This window comes from Ptychodera flava, chromosome 15, assembly GCF_041260155.1.
Source record: "Ptychodera flava strain L36383 chromosome 15, AS_Pfla_20210202, whole genome shotgun sequence".
Lineage (NCBI taxonomy): Eukaryota > Metazoa > Hemichordata > Enteropneusta > Ptychoderidae > Ptychodera > Ptychodera flava.
This window is the reverse complement of record NC_091942.1, coordinates 20,810,740-20,826,058: the sequence shown is the minus strand read 5'-3', so window position 1 is coordinate 20,826,058 and position 15,319 is coordinate 20,810,740. Positions and strand designations below refer to the sequence as shown.

General features: G+C 38.6%; 1 protein-coding gene across 1 annotated transcript; it reads right to left on the bottom strand.

The window, feature by feature from the left end:
- Positions 1-1,162: 1,162 nt before the first annotated feature.
- On the bottom strand, positions 1,163-3,437 carry LOC139152276 (solute carrier organic anion transporter family member 1B3-like). Its single transcript, XM_070725418.1, has 4 exons — positions 3,139-3,437; positions 1,904-2,068; positions 1,464-1,644; positions 1,163-1,166 (listed from the first exon to the last, which is right to left on the bottom strand). The coding sequence occupies exons 1-4, from the start codon at positions 3,428-3,430 to the stop codon at positions 1,163-1,165; spliced, it is 642 nt and encodes a 213-aa protein (XP_070581519.1). The 5' UTR covers positions 3,431-3,437.
- Between the last annotated feature and the right edge of the window lie 11,882 nt (positions 3,438-15,319).

Below are 15,319 nucleotides of genomic sequence, written 5' to 3'. Positions count from 1 at the left end.
ACTGAAGACAACCACGCTTTACAGACAGTGTAACTTACGACCTCAACCCGAACTTCGTTTGGCACTTGATGTTATCAGTATTGTTTGCCTTCGCCGTTTGCAATAAAATGAACGACTGATATCTGCTGATCATTCTATGTCCCTTTCGCAAGAATTATAGACTATTCTTCACATCCTTTTTATTTTGAAAAACAGTTTAATCTCTTTGATAACACTACATCTGGTATCGCCCTATCAGCCCATCGTATGTTATGCCTGTGATCTGTGCTATTCTGTAGACGTGATTTGACTGATTTGACTACTCATGCATCGCGTGTTTTCACGATGACTTTGGTGAGTCAAAAAAGATAGTCACTTCAGCCCTGTTAAGCTCCATTCTTATAACTTATGTTGTTTAGGTTGTTCATCGACTCATTACACCCGGCATGACAAGGGGAAGCGTAGGTATATCCATCAGAACCACAGACTGGCTCAAATGCATCAACTGAACAACCGCAATCTTCGTTGCATAGCTGGGTCTTGTCTATACCGTCATTTCTGGAGATGAAAGGTAGTAATATCTATGTATCTATTAAATATTCTCTCTCTCTCTCTCTCTCTCTCTCTCTCTCTCTCTCTCTCTCTCTCTCGATAAGAGAGAAGGGGATGACTATCAGCTCATAACTTGTGAATGCGATTGCACGGCAGTGTTGTAAGATCGTCTATAACATAAAGTTAACATGAATGTTCGCCTGCACGGATTTACTCTAAAACAAAAAAATGCATCCCCGAAATGTCTTAAAATATTGCCTGCAAACAGACAGATAAACGTTTAAGCCAGACAAAAATATTGTTTCTATGATTTTCCGCATAATTCGGAGGCAGCCGTCGATTTTTTGCGTGTATGTGCGTGTACGTGTGTGTGTGTGTGTGTGTGTGTGTGTGTGTGTGTGTGTGTGTGTGTGCGCTTGAGTATCTGTGTTTGCAGGTGTGTCTATGTTTAGGTCCCCATACAGCTGCAACTTTTGTTATATGTTTTTCAGTATTATTGTTCTGTTTTGGGTTTTATTGTACACTCACATCACTCATCCACCATCATAGTTTGACTACTACTCTTTTGTTTTCTAGAGCACAGTTGAGCAGGTTAACAATTGGCAATAACAAGAATTCAGTTCAGCTTATTCTACCTGTAGATATGCACACAATGGTTTGAATTCAATTGTCACTAATACATGTACATATACAGGTAGCTTTAGCAGAGAATACGAAATGGGCTATCAAAAATAATAGCGGCTATTCAATGGAACAGCGTATTTAGTTTGTCATCGGAGCTTTCGCACAAGATTCGTGTCTATGACATATACTAACTGAGATGGACGATCGGTGGCAATGATGCGATTAAAACCCGTGCGACGACCACCGACACAAACAAACTTACAAACATGCAGCAAACATAAATCGAGGGCATCGCTTGTACAACTTACCCCATGCCAGCTACATATGTATCTCCACATGTCAGGGGATAAAAAGCAGCGCACAATAGTGTACCGACCGCGACAACGAACACCATAAACTTAGACATACCAAGCGTTTGCATGTTCAATCTCTTTATCATGTAGCCTCCAAGGATCATTCCAAGTCCATAAGGCAAAGATGCAAAGATTCCTGCAAGAGAAAAAATAACTTAAAGCATGGAGGTTACCTTTATGCCTTTAGTCAGATCAGATCCAGCCTCTTTCTAGTGTTGGTTCTCACAACCTAAACCTAACCCCCCCTCTCACTCTCTCTCTCTCTCTCTCTCTCTCTCTCTCTCTCTCTCTCTCTCTCTCTCTCTCTCTCTCTCCCACACAAACAAAACAAACAAACACAGTCAAACAAACATACACACTTCATGAACTTCGTGGGTGCGATATGAGGTTCTTACCTGTGTAAATGTTGGCTGACGTCGGATTTAGCCCAAACTGTTCTTCGAAATACTTTGGAATGAATGGAAGGATTCCCATTGTAGTTGATAGATCAAATGCATAGCCGAGCGTCGGGAATATATAGAGAGGGTTTTTCAGTAGTCTGTACGTCGCCTTTAAGAACCCTGAAAGACATGGTAGGCGCATGCGTTATTTTGCATGACAGACGGATGTTACATTAAATTCATCTTGTTCTGATTAGATACTTAAGGTATAGTTCAGGCCTCGAAAATAAAAGATATAAACCTTTGCTCAAACTTTCCACAAGTAAATTTTAAACCGTTCTCTTTCAAAATCAAGAATAAAAATCAGAGGTCAGCGTGCAAATTTTGGTACCAGAGAAACAAATTACCCGATATTTACTGATATTTGAAATTCAAAATGGCCATAATTCATATGGGGTAAAATAAACTTTCACAAAACTAAACTGACGAAAAATTTATTTAAGCTTACTCCATATGCTCCATATCCCGACAAGTGGTCGGCAAAAACAATATTGTAAAATTTGAGAGTCTGAATATCGAAGTCACGATAAAATCAGAGTTGTTATTTCAGAAAGGTATTTTTCAAAACGTCACATGTCTTCTTCCTCCCTTCATCAGTAACCAAATAAACAAAACAGTTCCACAGTGATGTTGATCAGGAACAGTCAAAATTAAGCTAAACTGCATCAATTGAGTTTTTGAAACAAGGTGGACGAACGGGATTACTTAAAGGAGCAAAATCATCATCAATTTAAATTATTTCGGATTTTTTTTGCTTCAATTGAGAAGTTCTTTGTGTTGTTCAACTCACTGAAAAATGATGAATTGTCAATCATCGGAGTTCTACTCATATCTTGCGTATATAGCATGTGAATTTACTAATGATATATTTTGTTGCATGCGTCACAAGTTATGTCATTAAAGCATTTATTGTTATATCTACAAGCGCAGAGAGAGAGAGAGAGAGAGAGAGAGAGAGAGAGAGAGAGAGAGAGAGATGATGATGATGATCATGATGATGATGATGATGATGACTGACTGACTGACAACGTCGCATATTTCAGTAAACAGAAAAGTAAAAAATGGCTGCTCATATGAAACAAAACTGGCCGAAATGATTTGAAAAGATAGCGACTTTATTCTTTTAATCTAATTTATTTTCATTGCCACTGCTTTGATGAGCGTTTCGAATCCAATATGCACTGAATTACCTTTTGGCCCAAACGAGAACTTCTGTTCATTCTTTGACAGATGGAATGCCATCTCACGTTTTCCACAGTCTTCCTTTGTCTCCAGTCTTTTAGGAATGAAGAAGTACGGCAGGGCAACCACTATCAACATCCAAGCGCCTACAAAAGTCCCCACCCACCATGCACCGAGCCATTCTCTGTCGGAGGGAGTCAACTCGATGCTCGACTCGTCTACTCTGTTGAAATCTACGTACACAAGCAGGCAGGCGGCGGCTATAAGGTTGCCACTGATTGGCCCTATCCCCCACATCATGTAGATAATGCCTGTTTTGAGACGAATGAGGAAACGGGATTCTTCAGTTAATCATACGTGTGTTGGTAACACTGCCATCATTGTTTTAGGATTTTGTATGGAAACAAACTATGGTCGTTAAACGACACATTAAAAGTTGGTGTCGCAACAGTAAATCTAGGAAACTACAACTGTTGGTTCGTTACGCCAGTTAGAAATGGACTTACGTTATCGACAAAAAACATTTTCTTTTGTCATTCGTTTATTATTGTTGTTTTTCATGTCAACTAAAAACCTTCAATTGCGTGTTCGGATAGCGACCCATCAATTTACACCAAAGATAGAGTGTTTGTTGTTGAGTAATACAATGAGTGCTAAAAGGCTGGCAGTGTACCGTGCTCAAGCTTTCTTCACTACTCGCCATCCGAGGGCTCCCATCCTCAGCTTTAATTTCGAGATTTTAAAGGACCTGCAGCTGTAACTTTTCATAATTTTTCACTAATTTTGTTTTGAATGTCCACCACATACTTTTCTTCTACCCGAAAACACGCTGATACAACCACTATTTAGCTTGTCAACACAGCATCTGTACTTGTAGAGTGCACTGTTAATTTAAAGTCCGGGCCAGAATTCGCTCGTCAACGATAACAATGCAGTCTACACATACAGAGGCTTGGTTGACAAGCTCAACATTATGTCTCTCAATACACTTTGAGGAGTGAGAGCTTCTTGTTTCAGGCGCGAGAAGCTTCTGCCCTTCTGTATAGTTACCTCTCTCTAGACAAGTAAAACTTTCAATTCTGCACACTAATAACAGGAGATATTCAGATTTATAAAAAACTTTAAAAGTAACAATGTTCTTTAAACTTTGAACTGAAACACCACTTAAAATGTGTGGTCAAGTTCGAGGGTTCAGAAGAAAGGATTTAAAGGTATGAAAATAAAAAGAACTATGAAGAGAGGGTGGCGCCATACTTGCCTAGATAGAGAGCCGCACTTCTATGCGGAGCGTGATCATCGACGTATGCAGTTCCCAATGTCAGCAGTGGACTATACCCAACACCGCCTACGAATGCACCCGTAAGAGTTAAGGCGAACGCAATGGTACTTTCTTCGGAAGACTCGCTTTCACCAGAACCACATTCTGCGGGACTGGTCGGTGAGGGCGTCATCGAAGATACAAGACACAATTGATCTTGTTTTGTTGCGTTGTCTCCTCCTCCGACTGTATATTGGTATGGGCCTAATACGAAGTGGGGTAGGGAACCGATGAGGTATCCAACAGACATTATTAGTACACCGCAGCCAAGCCAGCGTGGTCGATGACTGCTGGGTCGCCCTCCATAGTAAGCTACCAGTATTACGGACACTAGCATACCGACTTGAGAAACCACTACAAGCGCCGACAGCTGAGAACTGTTGAAGTTGTAGCGTCTTTCCAGCGTTGTGAGAGTGCTGGCGAGGTACAAACTAAGTGTACCTTGTAACCATATCGTCAACGTCAATATGGCAACGAAAAACCGAACTTCACCGAAGCAAAACGATAAACATTTCTTCTCAGTCGGCATATTTTTGGTGTTCTCGTGACCACAACTGCTTGCCAACGAGGATTCGGCTTTTTTACCGACGTTATCTGCATTTTTATCGGTCATCTGTAAAGAAAAATCCAGAAACTTAAAGGCGGGTTTTCTGCAATCAAAAGTGACTTCTACTGAAGGCTTAGCGCCAGAAGTCTGAGAGACTGGACAGAAATTGCAGGGGTAGGCCGGTGTTTTATGAGGGGGTCGCTGTTTTTGGCGCAAGCATGTTTTGAAGGGTCATTAAATTTCACTTGTCTTTTGGGGAAGGTCATCATTTTTTGCACAACTATCGCAACTATAAGAAGACAAGAGATGGCGATACAATGCTTCTCCCAAAAATATCAAATCATAATACATTTGAATCTACTGGGCAAACTATTAACAATTTCCCCCTACAAAACAGGCTATATCTATACATTTACGTGTCTTTGGTAATTTATGTGAAAGGAACTTTGGTTGGAGTGGCAGGTAAAAGTGCATGTGTGTACACGAAATTTGATTTTTGGCTTATATCAAAAATATTGATCAACTGTACATGGTAGAGTATGAGAAAACTATGAACATTTTTTCCAATATAAAACTAGCAATATCTGTGCATGTATAGAAGTTTGATAATTGATATTAATGTACTTGTTAAGAATAGGGTGGTGACAAGTACATACAGGCACAAGAAATTTGAATTTGGAATTTCACTAAAAATGTCGATACACTATACATGTAAGCCTATGAGAATACTATGAACATTTTTTTCAGTACAAAACTAGCTAAATCTGTGCATTTACAGACGTTTGGTTTTTGATATTAACGTACTTGTTTAGACTAGGGTGGCTATACGTGCATATGTGTTCAATTTGATTTTTGTATTTCGATTTCACTTCACTTGATTCACTTTACATTGTAATCCATGAGGAAACTATGAATAATTTTTCCAATACAAAACTGGCTTAATCTGTGCTTTTATAAATGTTTGACAATTTATATAAATGTACATGATGAGAATTGGTTCGTTACAAGTGCATGTATGTGCAACAAATTTGATTTTGGAATTTCAAGGAAAAGTTTATTCACTATACATCATAGTCTGTGAGAAAACTATAAATAATTATTTTAGAATAAAAAACTACCTGAATCTGTGTATTTATGGACACTGATTTATTGCTATTAAAATGTACTTGATTAGACTAGGGTGGTAACAATTGCATGCGTGTGCAAGAAATTTGATTTAGGAATTTCACCAAAATGTTGATTCACTATACATTGTAGTCTATAAAGAATCTACGAATAATGTTTTACAATACAAAACTAGCTAAATCTGTGCTTTTATAAATGTTTAACTATTTATATAAATGTACGTGATTTGAAAAAGCAGATGTATAGTGAGAAGAACAAAATCTTTACTGGATTTTTGTTTCAAAGCGATGAACATTTTATCAAAAGCCACAACTGCTGTCCCCTGAGGGTCAGTTCAGTTTGAACTCTCTACGATATTATAGGGGGCATTAATTTGTAAACATAGAGACGATCAAAACGACCTAAACTCCCAAAAAACGACCCAAAACGAAGAAAACGATCCAAACAATTCGGGAAACGACCTAAAACGATCCAAATTAGAGCCGAAAAGACGCGATCGGCCGTAAGATCGACGGAACTTGGCCTGGAAAATTACTTCCGAACTGTTTGTGCCAAGCAAACATACACCAAGATAAGGGCCCGTTGCTTCTAAGGTTTGCCTCGCTCATATTTTTGGCGGGGAGGGGGGTCACCTTTCGAACCGTACATTTTCAAAAGAAGGTCACGTCGAGTCTTTACACACTATGAGTTTCACTTTGGCCCTGTAATCAGTCATTGAAGTTTGGTGCGATATAGAATTCATTTCTTGAAACTTGGCCCTCTGTTGGCGGGAAAATGACAGTGTAGTCTATTGTATGGACACTCGTTGATTGGCATCCCCTAAAACTACTCCTAAATACAGAACAATGCTATCTTGCTCTGTCCATAGTCCACGGTCGATCAGGACATCTAGGGTTGATCTTTTGCCAAATATGCAACGAGACTTTCTTATTGACGACTTACGAGTAACCTGTTAGCACCCTGACGATAAATTGTCGGCGTAGAGTACTATAAACCTGACATGGTGTTCATACCTAGATTTAGGTCAGCCATATCACTATCACGATTGTCTGAGCTGCAAATAGAAAGGTTGGAGGATGGAAGCTTTGGTTATTGTATTAAACTTAACAGAATGCATCCCGAGAAAAGATATTCGGGCTCCCAAACTTCTCCAAAACTTTTCAGATACATCGCTTGTGTGAGTGGTCATGTTGCTCACTGTGAAACTTTTGAAAACTTTTCACCCTCTTGGTTTTGTTAATATGCAAATTTTCCTATACAATTAACACAGGGATGGCTGCCATTTTAAATTCCACAAGTCGGTAAATTTTGCGTAATTTGTTTTTCTGGTACCAAACTTTGCACGGTGGCCCTGGTTTTTATTATATTCCTGGAAGAATTGAAAGTTTCGTACGGAAAGTTTAAGCAAAACTTTAAGTCTATGAGTTTCAGGGCGCATACTACCTTGAAGATCTCCATATAACCGGTAAGAGAACAGAAAATTCTCAGAAGAAAAACAACATCTTTTGGGTATCACGCGCCTGGAGAAATAAAGTCTTATAAACATTCCCCTTCAAATTAAAGAATGAAAATCAGGGGTCACGCTTAAATAGATCAAACCTTTACCGATATTAAAAATACAAAATTGCCGCCAGTCCCTATGTCAGTTATTTCAGGAATTTAAACTCTCAGTTTTTTCATAAAACAAGGAGGGATGGAAACTTCATATATCCACTAACTTTTAAATGGGGTGACTAAAGTCACCCAAGAAACATATCAGAAAAGTATTGTAAAATCTGACAGTCCGTGCCCAAGAAGCATTCCACCTTAAACAAACTTTCATGGCGGCAACATGTCCAATCTTTCTTCATATACCCCTGATAAAAGATATCAAGTCAGTATTCTCAGTTACCTTCTCAGCCAGCTTTCCGTGGAACAGTTGCAGGGCGAGGGAGAGATACAAATAATGGCACTCCCCCACCCCCATATAAAGTTATTATAACATTCATCGGAGTTGCGATGATTAACAATAGGGGTGCCTTCGAGTGACTCTGCCATCGGTCTTTAGTGCAAACAGAATTATGTGACTATGCTTTGGTGAGAGTGCCACAGTACATTGTCAAAAAACTGGCAAACCCTCTACGGGCTTTGAGGTTATTCCCGTGAGCACGATGAGAAAGATGGAAATTGTACCTTGGCCGCGGCAGACCCTCTCTGTGAATGTTGCTACATCAAGTAAGTTGCGTTGAATCTTGAGCAGATAAAATGAATCAAGTTGTTGTCGTTTATTGGAGCAATTCTCGGTCCGATAATACTAGAAAGTAGGACAAGCGTCAGTCATAAATATATCAGAGGCGACTGGTTATACAATAATTGACATGGCGGGTTACAAGGTGCATACAAACCAAGATGCATGCCTATCACTCGTTTGGTGGTATGACAATGCCACTCTACATCGCTGTCGTATCAATTAACGTAGGAATTATGAAACAGAAACACATTAATAACGTATTTGAAAGGTTCGTCTTTTAGTCATTTCAATCATATAAGTCGCTGCAATTGAAATTTGATTTATGTTAATGATAACGTGTTTCAGCGAGCTGGCGTATGGAGGGTACTGGCCACGCATGAACAATGATCAGCTAACTGCTTCTTATACACGACCTTGAGTGAATTCTATCCCTGCATGGTTTACTAGTGTAATGCGCATGCTAAACTAGTGCAATACAATAGATATACTAACGCGCTTGATTGGAATAGGGTGTTAGAAAGTGCAGATGTAAACAACAAATATGATATTGGAATTTCACCCAAAAATATTACTTCCCCTCTCATGGAAGTCTAGGGATAAACATAACTTGCTCTATCTGTGTATTTATATACAAATCTTGTTAAATATTTGACTTTTAGGCTGTAATGATTTTCGTGACAAATAATAATAGTGCCCTCTGTACAATTACAGGCCAAACTATAAATAAAGGTAAACATTACAGCAACTGTCCCTTATGATTTTGAATAGCCAATGGTACTTCAAGTGGTTGATAGAATTATTTGTTGTGAAATGTGATCTTTTTTCATTGAATTGCTTGAAACCTTTCAGAAAAGTGATTATTTTTAAAGGTTAAAAGGTATTCACTGAAAGTCCAAAGGTAAAATGAGACATTTTATGTCAATTAATATATCATTGATATGGACTGCGACAACGGGGGAGGGTCACTGTTTATACGCATGACAATTGGTAAGACTAACTTGCTTTCTCATAAACACTTTTGAAAAGTCACTATTTTCCGCGCTGCGTCAATTTAAAAATCCCTCCCCGGGTAATTTCCGTCCATTCACTTAGTTGATTGCGACAAAGGCGTAAAACTCAGTTGACAATTTAATCTAGGGACGCTGATCAGCGTCTGGGCATGGAATTTACATGTTTGGAGACAGACATCACAATAAATAAGAACTGATAAGTGCAAGCGGTGACCCCACAAAGCCTTGCGGATCACTACCGGGTGTCAAACTCGAAAGTGTTTACAGTATACTCCAGTTTCCTCAAGCAGTGAATATAAAAAATGCAAAATATTACCGTCTTTCAGAAAGGCACTCTTCCGTGGCACAATATTTAAATCACTAGTGTTCAAATTCCTCGAACCCACAGGAAACTGTGCTATACCCGCCATATCTTCCAACAATTCATGAATTGCTACAAACACGGTGCAACACGTTTCTTGACCTTTTTGACCCTGAAGACTGGGCAGTATATTACTCTGAAGTGGTTGCATCTCATTAAACTACATTTGTGATCCCTCACCCCAAACTTTTGCTTTTGCTATTGTATTCCATGTTCATCTATGCTCGCACACGTGATTTTTCTGTTCATACTTTTGTTAGTATATCATCTACATCTGTCAGTGTATATGTGACTCTGTGTATACGTGAAGTTCACGCTTATGGAAGCCCGATTCTGACTACGCAAGATACAACACGGTGACCGGTCATAGTGACTAGACACGACCCGTGGATCTAAGGTCATAAAACGAAGTGACAAACAACCAGAAACAACCAGGTAACCGCGGGGCAGGTCTCTAAATAACAGTTCGCGAGGATGACATAACGTTTTCAACAACTGCTACAGCAAAATTTTCTTCAGCGACAATTTACCAGAGGCCTGATTTTTTACTAGAATTATTTTCCGAAATAGTGTGAAAGGAAGACAGACACTTCATTTGAAAAAATAAATGGAAGTGTTAATTACAGGATTTTTACAACACAACACCCGACATCATAAGTGTTAGTATAACCATTGGACACTTTTAGTAATACCTCCAAGGTTGATGGTCCAACGCCATAGTCAGTGCTATTCCTAACTAAACGCGCTCACAAGACATTGACATAAAGTGCACACTTGTACGCGCTCATTCCAAACATAGATATACCATGCATGTGTTTCGCCGGAAAGGTGAAACGGACAGGTAGAGCAACGTTATGGATTTACATTTGGTATTGACAGTTCTATCGGGCCGGGGTCTGATTTAAGAGAAATATGAGTATCATTGGGTGTCGTAGATGAAGAAGATGTACAAAATGTGCGGATATGTTATTCAAAATCGATGTATTGATATATAGCACATGTCAAGGTGTAGCAACACTATATATTCAATTGACAAAATGACTGAGAAAACTCCTCATGCACAATAATTAGAAATTGCAAAAAGAAAGTATTTGTAACGTCGAATTTTTTATTGCCTTTGTTTTTCTTCATAATCTGCAAATAAAGATTAAAATATGCACGAGCACAACTTTTCGCATTGGATTTGCATTGCCACAAAGCATTGGATTCGTGGAGAGTTCGGTACAAGATTCTGAAAGTACTTTGAGACGAGTCACAATCCATGGCCGTTTTACCTACGAGCAAATGATTGCCACCGATACTTGTCATCATTAAAACATGCATTACGATACAAAAATTTGCCAATGTTTCATTCTAAATAGGAGAAAACTAGTGCCAAGACAGGCGTTGGCAAGAGAACGATTCTTGATCAATGCATCCAACCTGCCCAAACCAATAGAATATCAAATGAGCTGTACCTACGTGTGACCGTGTTGAGAAGGAAGCAGCCATTTTTAGTGCCCTAGGATGAAGGCCCGGGGACTTATTGATTAGGTTCCGTCCGTCTATCCGTCCGTGACCGCAGATATCTCAGACATGCCTGAGACAATTCCTTTCAAACTTGGTACAAGGATAATACACTACGGCGTGTATATCCACTTACATTGTTTTAGGTTTGGCTTGTATAATTAGTGCTAATTTGCATGATTAGTGATTTTGGAAAGAGCTCTGTTTTAGGGATACTGTCAATTAATTGCTAATTTGCATATTTCATAAATTTTTTAATTCAAATACAGACTCAAATTTGACGAAACTTGGTACAGATGTTGATCTCTTAGTACTTTAACAGTGCGCAAAGACATGTAACAGTATCATGTCAGTTGATTGCTAATTTGCATATTTGATGAACTTCTATAATTAGTGTTATGTTTCTAGATATACTGCAGCAAATTCGATGAAACATGGTACAGATGTTGATCTCACAGTGTTATATTAGCATACTAAGACATTTAGCAGTATCATGTCAATTAACTGTTGATTTGCATATTTAATGAATTTTCATAATCAGGGTGATATGTTCTGAAATACTCTATCAAATTTGATGAAACGTGGTTAAGAGTTGATCTCTTAGTACTTTGTTAGCATGCAAAGACATGTGGAAGTGTCATGTTAGTTAATTTCTAATTTGCATAGTTTAGTAAACTTTCGCAAATAGAGTGATATGTCCAGTAATGCTGCAGAAAATTTGATGAAACTTAGTACAGATGTTGATGTTACAGTACTGTAATAGAATACAATGACATTTAGCGTATAGTTTGAATTAATTGTTAATTTGCATGTTTAATGAAATTTTGTTTTAAGGGTGAATGTCCAGAAGCACTGCATCAAATTTTATGAAACGTGGCGCAGATGATAATCTCTTAGTGTTATAATAGGATACAAAAACATTAAGCAACATCCTGTCGAATAGTTACTGATTGACTTACTGAATGACCTTTCGTAATTAGGATGGCAGCCCGGATTAGCTTTACGTTTTAACCACCATGGTTTGGACCAACTCTATTATTTTCTGTGGTAAAATTAGGGCCATTAAACAGGTAAAGAATGTTTGTAATCAGCAATATATTATGCAGATGTATGCAAGAGGTTCAACGTTGATATTGAACACAGCAGAAGAAAGTCAGACCTAAACTTTCTCATTTACCGTAATTATTAACGTTTTCTACGTCTTCCCAGCTCTTCGATTCTAATTTCCATGCGTAGACAGAAGTAACATCGCGAGATATCGTTTCCCAAGACGTTAAATTTTTGTCGGTTTAAAGCGAAAAGATCTGAACGCAGAGTTGGGCTGACATCGTTATTTCAATATAGAGATTCTATTTAAAGCATTTGTGCGATAGTCAGGCGTGTCCCAGGTGCGTTCTCGTGCTTGGGCTTCCAGGCTTTGACCTGGTGATGGAGTCGAAGCGATCTCCAGTCAACTTACCGGTAGGCGTTTTACTGAGGCGAAACTCTATGGGTATGGATTAGGAGCCATCTCCCCCGACCCCCACTGCCGGCGGTAGCCTCTTCATGAACTTTGAGATCTTCGGTGCAACAATTTATCGCAAATTTTTGCCATTTTGTCAATGTTTCCCTACACGCCCGGTTGTTTGGTTCCTATACGCCGATGATTTTGCAACGCAAGGTTTCACTACAAAAGTAGAACTTTTACATGTGTACTCTAGAAAGCGTCTTTTCCAATCATTAACTAAAATACAAATAAATATGTATGTATGTATGTATGTATGTATGTATGTATGTATGTATGTACAAACTGTATGTCTATATATGTAGTTGTTTTGTAGCTGTTTGGGATTTGTTATGTTTCCTTTTAGACATAGGTATAAATTTTACTTCCAAAGGGTTGTAGTATTGCTGTTTGCGAGCCATCGTCTATGGGGACCGCTTGGCGTACAGGAAGCTGTGCTGCATATTAATTAGGTTGAGAGTCACAGGAGAATTGGTTGGTTGATACGCAGTCACAAGGGAAAATGAGTGATTCCAAACTTTTGGAAATAAAGTCACTGCTAGATCGTTTGCCGAACATAAAGGAGCTATGAGTGACTGTTTTTGCGCATGACTATTGGGAAGGGTAACTTGCTTTCTCATAAACACTTTTGGAGGGTCAATATTTTCAGCGCAGCGACACTTAGAAAAACACCCCTCCCCTGTAATTTCTGTCCATTCTCTCAGTGTTGAATTATGATAAAGGTATAAAGCCCTATTTACAATTTAATCTATGGACGCTGATCAGCGTCTGGGCATGGAATCGACATGCTCGGATACGAACATTGCCATAAATAATAACTGATAAGTACTTTGTAAGTACAAGCGATGACCTCACAAAGCTATGCGGATCACTATTGGGTGTCAAACTCGAATGTGTTTACAGTATACTCCGGTTTCCTCAAGCAGTGAATGTAAAAAATGCATAATATTACCGTCTTTCAGAAAGGCTGTCTTCCGTAGCACAATATTTAAATCACTAGTGTTCAACTTCGTCTAACCCACAGGAAACTGTGCTATACCCGCCATATCTTCCAATAATTCATGGATTACTATAAACACGGTGCAACACGTTTCTTGACCTTTTTTGACCCTGAAGACTGGGCAATACTCTACTCTGAAGCGGTTGCATCCCATTTGAATACATTTGTGATCCCTCACCTTAAACCTTTGCTTTTGCTACTGTATTCTATGTTTCATGTATGTTCGCACACGTGATGTTTCTGTTCATACTTTTGTTAGTATATCATCTACATCTGTCAGTGTAAATGTGACTCTGTGTATACGTGAAGTTCACGATTATGGAAGCCCGATTCTGACTACGGTGACCGGTCATAGTGACCGAGGCCACGACTCGTAGATCTAAAACGAAGTGAGCTTAGTCACAAACAACCAGGTAGCCGCGGAGCAGGTCTCTAGCTAAGTAATCTCAAATTCTAGTTCGCGAGGATGTCATAAATTTTCAACAACTATTACAGCAAAAGTTTGTTCCACGACAACACACTCACGTATATAGGTAATTGGTACCCTCAATTCTTTTTTTCATGTAACACGATTGGAACTAATTTGGGATAATTGGATGGTGAAGTAATGTCGATTTAATCTGCAAATATAACCTCACCTACGTTTCTTTATAAGTTACACACTTGTTTTTATAAGTATTTTGTAACATTGCAACATGCACCAAACACTTTTGAGAAATTTGGAAAATATTGAGATCCAATTATCCCAAATTAGTTCCAATCGTGTTATGTGCAACCATATCGACTGCAATATAGTTACTGATCTGCCATCTGCACTTTACTCGTCGTCCTCTCATTCCAGCAACAATGAGTCAACAAATGTCTCGTACAAGAAAATGGAAGACAAGCTAGAAGCTGTTCAAGTCGATGGCACCATGAACAGTCTTTCTCCGATGTTTTTTCGATCGACGTGTAATAATCAGAGAGCTAAAACAAAATTCGAATTGTTGTAACCTATTAAAAAGACTAAACAAAACAACTGTCACACATGGTAGTTATCAGGCGCCATTGTGTAATATTGAGAGACGATTGAACGGTGATCTTGTGTACAAGAACTTTTAGTTTCCTTACGTGTCATAACTTTCAAATAACCGAACACGATCATTGCACAGTATGTTGAGCGTTGAGTGTTGAGCTGTTGAGCTTTGAAAAGTGTCCAAACTCAAAGTGTTAACAAATTAAGTGTGTAAATTTGGTTAAATTTATGACTATTATGCAGATGCATTCAACGTTGATATTGAAAGTGATCAGCAGAATATTTTTCATTCGGAAAGATGTGTATTATAGGAGGTTTTTTACCAATTCAGAGGAACAGATTACTGAATTAGCCAATGCAGCACTGGTTGCAAAGGAATATGAAAATTAATGAGAGTGATCAGCAGAAAATTTTTCATTCGGAGAAATGTGTATTATATATAGTTGAAGAAAGGGGAGAAATTAGAGGAGTTGCCCCCTCCCTTCCGTTATACGACAATTTTGAACAACACTATCCAATTTTTATGCCCCAAGGAGCAACCTGAAACTTCGAAACTTCGATCGTTGTTGTATC